The sequence below is a fragment of the Salmo salar genome, unplaced genomic scaffold (assembly GCF_905237065.1).
Source record: "Salmo salar unplaced genomic scaffold, Ssal_v3.1, whole genome shotgun sequence".
NCBI lineage: Eukaryota > Metazoa > Chordata > Actinopteri > Salmoniformes > Salmonidae > Salmo > Salmo salar.
Window position 1 is genome coordinate 30,001 of NW_025547385.1, and position 8,483 is coordinate 38,483.

The 8,483-nt window shown below is 44.5% G+C and overlaps 1 protein-coding gene across 1 annotated transcript in view; it reads right to left on the reverse strand.

Annotated features, from left to right (window-relative positions):
- The window catches only part of LOC106592469 (trichohyalin), a gene marked incomplete at its 3' end in the record, with an annotated part of 35,191 nt that extends 26,708 nt beyond the window's left edge, over nt 1-8,483 (reverse strand). Inside the window, 3 exon segments of the mRNA XM_045711217.1 lie at nt 203-592; nt 681-851; nt 7,812-8,483. Of these exon segments, the coding sequence (XP_045567173.1) occupies nt 203-592; nt 681-851; nt 7,812-7,964 (714 nt within the window).

The following is an 8,483-nucleotide window of genomic DNA, read 5'->3' on the forward strand; positions in this document are numbered from 1 at the left end:
TCTCCTCTCTCACCGCTCTCTCCCTCTCCCACTTCTCCCTCTCCTCTCTCACTGCTCTCTCCCTCTCCCATTCCTCCCTCTCCTCTCTCACTGCTCTCTCCCTCTCCTCTCTCACTGCTCTCTCCCTCTCCTCTCTCACTGCTCTCTCCCTCTCCTCTCTCACTGCCCTCTCCCTCTCCTCTCTCACTGCTCTCTCCCTCTCCTCTCTCACTGCTCTCTCCCTCTCCTCTCTCACTGCCCTCTCCCTCTCTTCCTCCGCTTGCTCCTTCCCTTTCCTCAGAGTCTTCACCTCCTCCGAGAGGAGTCGCATTCTCTCCGTCTCCTCCTCTTTCCCCTTCCCTCGCTCCTCTTCTCCTTTCCTCCGTAGTTCGTCACATTGAACCTCCAGGCAATGTGCGGACTCCCCAGCCGTCTCCAGTTCTCTCCCCAGTCGGAGGCTCTCGCCGTGGGCCGTGTTGAGTCGGGCCCGGGCCTCCTGTCTCTCCAGCTCCAGGGCTTGGAGCTTTTCCTCGTAGTCCCTCCTCAGCTCTGCCTCTACCCCACGATCCCTCTCCTCCGCCTGGGCACGGTAGTTCTCGAAGTCTCCCTGAACCTGGAGGCGAAGACCCACGCAGTTAAATGAACCTGCGGAGATCCACACTGGAACAGACGTGGGGTGATAGACGGACAGAACCGGGTACCTGAGCTAGAGTTTCCGCCAGCTCCGAGAGGCGTGTCCTGAGCACTACCGACTCCTCCCCGTCGGCACGCGTCTCCGTGGTAACGCGCCTCAGCTCTTCCTGGCGGGCGTGGCTGACGGCCTGAAGGGCAGCTTCCTGCTCTTCGTTCTTAGTGTTCAGAGAATAGATCACCTGTCGTTTGGATTTTTGTTATTTTTTTTTAAAAAGGAAAGGGGGGAGGAAGAAGGTAGACAAGAGGAAAGGAGATTCATTTACAGGTTCAAAAAGGTCTAATCGATATGTATTGTGTTGATCAATTAGTAGCCCGTATGTTTTTAAAGCCAAAAACAACTACACCCCCTTCCCTTCCCCTACTGTATTTAGAGCATGGTGTTTGCAACGCCAGGGTTGTGGGTTCGATTCCCACGGCGGGGGCCAGCACAGAATAATAAATGTATGAAATGTATGAAATTGTATGAAATGTATGCATTCACTACTGTAAGTCGCTCTGGATAAGAGCGTCTGCTAAATGACTAAAATGTAAAATGTCAATGTATTTATTTATTTATTTATTTTGCTCATTTGCACCCCATTATTTCTATTTCTACTTTGCACTTTCTTCTACTACAATTTTACCATTCCAGTGTTTTACTTGCTATATTGTATTTACTTTGCCACCATGGCCTATTTATTGCCTTTACCTCCCTTATCTCACCTCATTTGCTCACATTGTATATAGACTTATTTTTCTACTGTATTATTGACTGTATGTTTGTTTTACTCCATGTGTAACTCTGTGTTGTTGTATGTTGTCGAACTGCTTTGCTTTATCTTGGCCAGGTCGCAGTTGGAAATGAGAACTTGTTCTCAACTGGCCTACCTGGTTAAATAAAGGTTAAATATCTACAGTGTCCTCCCAGTGTCCTCCCAGTGGATGTATATAGTATCTCTACAGTGTCCTCCTTCAGGATGTATATAGTATCTCTACAGTGTCCTCCCAGTGTCCTCCCAGTGGATGTATATAGTATCTCTACAGTGTCCTCCTTCAGGATGTATATAGTATCTCTACAGTGTCCTCCCAGTGTCCTCCCAGTGGATGTATATAGTATCTCTACAGTGTCCTCCCAGTGGATGTATATAGTATCTCTACAGTGTCCTCCTTCAGGATGTATATAGTATCTCTACAGTGTCCTCCCAGTGTCCTCCCAGTGGATGTATATAGTATCTCTACAGTGTCCTCCCAGTGGATGTATATAGTATCTCTACAGTGTCCTCCCAGTGGATGTATATAGTATATCTACAGTGTCCTCCCAGTGTCCTCCCAGTGGATGTATATAGTATCTCTACAGTGTCCTCCCAGTGGATGTATATAGTATATCTACAGTGTCCTCCCAGTGGATGTATATAGTATCTCTACAGTGTCCTCCTTCAGGATGTATATAGTATCTCTACAGTGTCCTCCCAGTGTCCTCCTTCAGGATGTATATAGTATATCTACAGTGTCCTCCCAGTGGATGTATATAGTATCTCTACAGTGTCCTCCCAGTGGATGTATATAGTATATCTCCAGTGTCCTCCCAGTGTCCTCCCAGTGGATGTATATAGTATATCTCCAGTGTCCTCCCAGTGTCCTCCCAGTGGATGTATATAGTATATCTACAGTGTCCTCCCAGTGTCCTCCCAGTGGATGTATATAGTATCTCTCCAGTGTCCTCCCAGTGGATGTATATAGTATCTCTCCAGTGTCCTCCCAGTGTCCTCCTTCAGGATGTATATAGTATATCTCCAGTGTCCTCCCAGTGGATGTATATAGTATCTCTCCAGTGTCCTCCCAGTGGATGTATATAGTATCTCTACAGTGTCCTCCCAGTGTCCTCCCAGTGGATGTATATAGTATCTCTACAGTGTCCTCCCAGTGGATGTATATAGTATCTCTACAGTGTCCTCCCAGTGGATGTATATAGTATATCTACAGTGTCCTCCCAGTGGATGTATATAGTATCTCTACAGTGTCCTCCCAGTGTCCTCCCAGTGGATGTATATAGTATCTCTACAGTGTCCTCCCAGTGTCCTCCCAGTGGATGTATATAGTATATCTACAGTGTCCTCCCAGTGGATGTATATAGTATCTCTCCAGTGTCCTCCCAGTGGATGTATATAGTATCTCTACAGTGTCCTCCCAGTGGATGTATATAGTATCTCTACAGTGTCCTCCTTCAGGATGTATATAGTATCTCTACAGTGTCCTCCCAGTGGATGTATATAGTATCTCTACAGTGTCCTCCCAGTGTCCTCCCAGTGGATGTATATAGTATATCTCCAGTGTCCTCCCAGTGGATGTATATAGTATCTCTACAGTGTCCTCCCAGTGTCCTCCCAGTGGATGTATATAGTATCTCTACAGTGTCCTCCCAGTGGATGTATATAGTATCTCTACAGTGTCCTCCCAGTGGATGTATATAGTATATCTACAGTGTCCTCCCAGTGGATGTATATAGTATCTCTACAGTGTCCTCCCAGTGGATGTATATAGTATATCTACAGTGTCCTCCCAGTGGATGTATATAGTATCTCTACAGTGTCCTCCCAGTGGATGTATATAGTATCTCTACAGTGTCCTCCCAGTGGATGTATATAGTATCTCTACAGTGTCCTCCTTCAGGATGTATATAGTATCTCTACAGTGTCCTCCCAGTGTCCTCCCAGTGGATGTATATAGTATCTCTACAGTGTCCTCCCAGTGGATGTATATAGTATATCTCCAGTGTCCTCCCAGTGGATGTATATAGTATCTCTACAGTGTCCTCCCAGTGGATGTATATAGTATCTCTACAGTGTCCTCCCAGTGGATGTATATAGTATCTCTACAGTGTCCTCCTTCAGGATGTATATAGTATATCTACAGTGTCCTCCCAGTGTCCTCCCAGTGGATGTATATAGTATATCTCCAGTGTCCTCCCAGTGGATGTATATAGTATCTCTACAGTGTCCTCCCAGTGTCCTCCCAGTGGCGTCAGAGACTAGAACAGACCTGGACAACTCACTTCCTCTCTGGAGTGGGGTGTGTGTGTGTGTGCGTGTGTGGCTCTGTGTGTGTGGCTCTGGTGTGTGTGTGTGTGTGTGTGTGTGTGTGTGTGTGTGTGTGTGTGTGTGTGTGTGTGGCTCTGTGTGTGGCTCTGTGTGTGTGTGTGTGTGTGTGTGTGTGTGTGTGTGTGTGTGTGTGTGTGTGTGTGTGTGTGTGTGTGTGTGTGTGTGTGTGAGGAGGATTTTATGGTGACGCCTCTCTGTCTGCGGTGCACGGCTGGTACAGCAACGTCAGACATTCTGCGCGTGTCGCCCTCTCTCTCTCACCCACCCTCCCCCACCCTCCCCCTTAGTGGAGCCACACCACCCAGCCTAGACGCTGTTACCCTCTCTCTCTCCCCCACCCTCCCCCCTCCCCCACATCACCCAGCCTAGACGCTGTTACCCAATAACTATCGTCCAGTATAACATGGACCCAAATACCATCTGTAGTATTAGCTCACCTACCAGGCTCTCTGTTTAACCAGTAGTTTAATCAGTAGTTTAACCAGTAGTTTAACCAGTAGTTTAACCAGTAGTTTAACCAGTAGTTTAATCGGTAGTTTAACCGGTAGTTTAACAGGTAGTTTAACCAGTAGTTTAATCAGTAGTTTAACCAGTAGTTTAACCAGTAGTTTAATCAGTAGTTTAACCAGTAGTTTAACCAGTAGTTTAACCAGTAGTTTAACCAGTAGTTTAATCGGTAGTTTAACCGGTAGTTTAACAGGTAGTTTAACCAGTAGTTTAATCAGTAGTTTAACCAGTAGTTTAACCAGTAGTTTAATCAGTAGTTTAACCAGTAGTTTAACCAGTAGTTTAATCAGTAGTTTAACTAGTAGTTTAACCAGTAGTTTAACCAGTAGTTTAACCAGTAGTTTAATCAGTAGTTTAACCGGTAGGTTAATCGGTAGTTTAACCGGTAGTTTAATCGGTAGTTTAATCGGTAGTTTAACCAGTAGTTTAACCAGTAGTTTAACCAGTAGTTTAACCAGTAGTTTAATCGGTAGTTTAACCGGTAGGTTAATCGGTAGTTTAACCGGTAGTTTAACCAGTAGTTTAACCGGTAGTTTAACCAGTAGTTTAACCAGTAGTTTAGACAGTAGTTTAACCAGTAGTTTAATCAGTAGTTTAACCAGTAGTTTAACCAGTAGTTTAACCAGTAGTTTAACCAGTAGTTTAATCAGTAGTTTAACCAGTAGTTTAATCAGTAGTTTAACCAGTAGTTTAATCAGGTGTGGGTAGGGTACTGGAGGACCAGAGGAGGAACACTGTAACCTCTAACCTCTGTCTGCCTGTCTGTCTCTGTCACTTTGTCTGTCTGTCTGTCTGTCTGTCTGTCTGTCTGTCTGTCTGTCTGTCTGTCTGTCTGTCTGTCTGTCTGTCTGTCTGTCTGTCTGTCTGTCTGTACTAATGGTGTCGGTCTGTCTATCTGTCTGTCTGTCTGTCTGTCTGTCTGTGTCTGTCTGTCTGTCTGTCTGTCTGTCTGTCTGTCTGTCTGTCTGTCTGTCTGTCTGTCTGTCTGTCTGTCTGTCTGTCTGTCTGTCTGTCTAATTAGACCACAGCACAGGAAACAGACCAACACCTTCTATTAGCAACACTATCAGCCAATAGAAACAGACCAACACCTTCTATTAGCAACACTATCAGCCAATAGAAACAGACCAACACCTTCTAATAGCAACACTTTCAGCCAATAGAAACAGACCAACACCTTCTAACAGCAACACTTTCAGCCAATAGAAACAGACTGGAGAACGGATCACTGCTCACAGTCCTTTTAGAAGAGATGGGATCTATGAAGGATCTATACAGCTGTTATAAAGGGTTCAGGAAGGCTTCATTAACACTTTATAACGATTCATTTAAAATAGGCGGACAGACAGACAGGCAGACAGACAGACAGACAGACAGACAGACAGACAGACAGACAGACAGACAGACAGACAGACAGACAGACAGACAGACAGACAGGACCAGCCTACCAGTGCTGATGCACATCAATTCTAATACACACAGACACAAACGCTGACCAGTCAAACTTCACACACCTACACACCTACACACACCTACACACCTACACACACCTACACACACCTACACACCTACACACCTACACACACCTACACACACCCACACACCTACACACCTACACACCTACACACACTGACTGTCATCTACAGAGTGAGGGGATGTGCCAGGGGGAAGATGGAGGAGCCTTAACCGCATTGTCATGAGCAGCAGGCAGCTACCCTGACTGATCTATCTATATCTATATCTATATCTATCTATCATTATCTATCTATCTGCAGGCAGCTACCCTGACTGATCTATCACTATCTATATCTATATCTATCATTATCTATCTATCTGCAGGCAGCTACCCTGACTGATCTATCACTATCTATATCTATCATTATCTATCTATCTGCAGGCAGCTACCCTGACTGAGCTATCACTATCTATATCTATATCTATATCTATCATTATCTATCTATCTGCAGGCAGCTACCCTGACTGATCTGTCACTATCTATATCTATATCTATATATATCTAGCAGCAGGCAACTACCCTGACTGATCTATCACTATCTATATCTATATCTATCTAGCAGCAGGTAACTACCCTGACTGAGCTATTTACATTTACATTTAAGTCATTTAGCAGACGCTCTTATCCAGAGTGAGCTATCTATATCTATCTATCATTATCTATCTATATCTATATCTATCTATCATTATCTATCTATATCTATCTATCATTATCTATCTATATCTATATCTATCTATCATTATCTATCTATATCTATATCTATCATTATCTATCTATCTGCAGGCAACTACCCTGACTGAGCTATCACTATCTATATCTATATCTATCTATCATTATCTATCTATATCTATATCTATCTATCATTATCTATCTATATCTATATCTATCTATCATTATCTATCATTATCTATCTATATCTATCTATCATTATCTATCTATCATTATCTATCTATATCTATATCTATCTATCATTATCTATCTATATCTATATCTATATCTATCATTATCTATCTATATCTATATCTATCTATCATTATCTATCTATATCTATATCTATCATTATCTATCTATCTGCAGGCAGCTACCCTGACTGAGCTATCATTATCTATATCTATCTATCATTATCTATCTATCTGCAGGCAACTACCCTGACTGATCTATCTATATCTATATCTATATCTATCATTATCTATCTATCTGCAGGCAGCTACCCTGACTGAGCTATCATTATCTATATCTATATCTATCTATCTCTCTGTCCAGTCTTATCTAGCTGAGCTATCTTTATCTATCTCTCTGTCCAGTCTTACCTAGCTGAACTATCTCTCTGTCCAGTCTTACCATAATGAGCTATCTTTTATCTATCTCTCTGTCCAGTCTTACCATAATGAGCTATCTTTATCTATCTCTCTGTCCATACCTTTTACCTGTCTCCCCTGTGTCATACCTTGGTTAGCTGAGCTATCTCTTCTATCTCCCCCTGGCTCATACCTTGGTTAGCTGAGCTATCTCTTCTATCTCCCCCTTGCTCATACCTTGGTTAGCTGAGCTATCTCTTCTATCTCCCCCTGGCTCATACCTTGGTTAGCTGAGCTATCTCTTCTATCTCCCCCTGGCTCATACCTTGGTTAGCTGAGCTATCTCTTCTATCTCCCCCTGGCTCATACCTTGGTTAGCTGAGCTATCTCCCCCTGTCTCATACCTTGGTTAGCTGAGCTATCTCCCCCTGTCTCATACCTTGGTTAGCTGAGCTATCTCCCCCTGTCTCATACCTTGGTTAGCTGAGCTATCTCCCCTGTCTCATACCTTGGTTAGCTGAGCTATCCCCCCCTGTCTCATACCTTGGTTAGCTGAGCTATCTCTTCTATCTCCCCTGCCTCATCAAATCAAATTTATTTATATAGCCCTTCTTACATCAGCTGATATCACAAAGTGCTGTACAGAAACCCAGCCTAAAACCCCAAACAGCAAGCAATGCAGGTGTAGAAGCTCATACCTTGGTTAACTGAGCTATCTCTTCTATCTCCCCTGTCTCATACCTTGGTTAGCTGAGCTATCTTCTTGCACATCTTTCCGTGCATCTGATAATCATACAGCTCTTGTTCTATGTTCGGTAAGTCTGCTGCAGTCCCGTTAAGGCTACCGGAGCCTGGCCCAGGGGGCTGCGGGGCTTTACCGGTACCCGAAGCCATCATAACCCCCAACGAGACAACTTCCACCAGCTATTAGGATCCAAACGAATAATCGAACGAAACGAAATTCCCCGGTAATGCTCTCTCTCTCTCTCTCTCTCTCTCTCTCTCTCTCTCTCTCTACGGTTTGCGATCAGAGGTTTGTGTGTTTCTTCCTTCTGTACGCGAATAAGAATCCCCTCCGCTGTGGCGGAAAAACAGCGAGCGCAATAGTCATGGTGAGAAACGTAAACGTAAATCGGTGAGTTTCTCTCGCCAACTTGCTTTCCCCTCTCTCTCCTCTGCCCAGTGCTCGCTGCGCGGAGGTCAACAGCTCCAATTCCATCGGGGACGCGCTTGCCTCGCGACGGCAGTCCCACCGCTGTCCGTCAACCGATTTGTTTTCTTCTTTTAACCGGGGAGCACTCGAGGATGAAGGCATGTGTCCCGACCACCTGTCTCTCGAGCAGCAGGGGGCGGAGAGTGCGTCTGGAACGTTACCGTAGACAAGCTCTCGCTCTCTCCCTCTCTCTCTCTCTC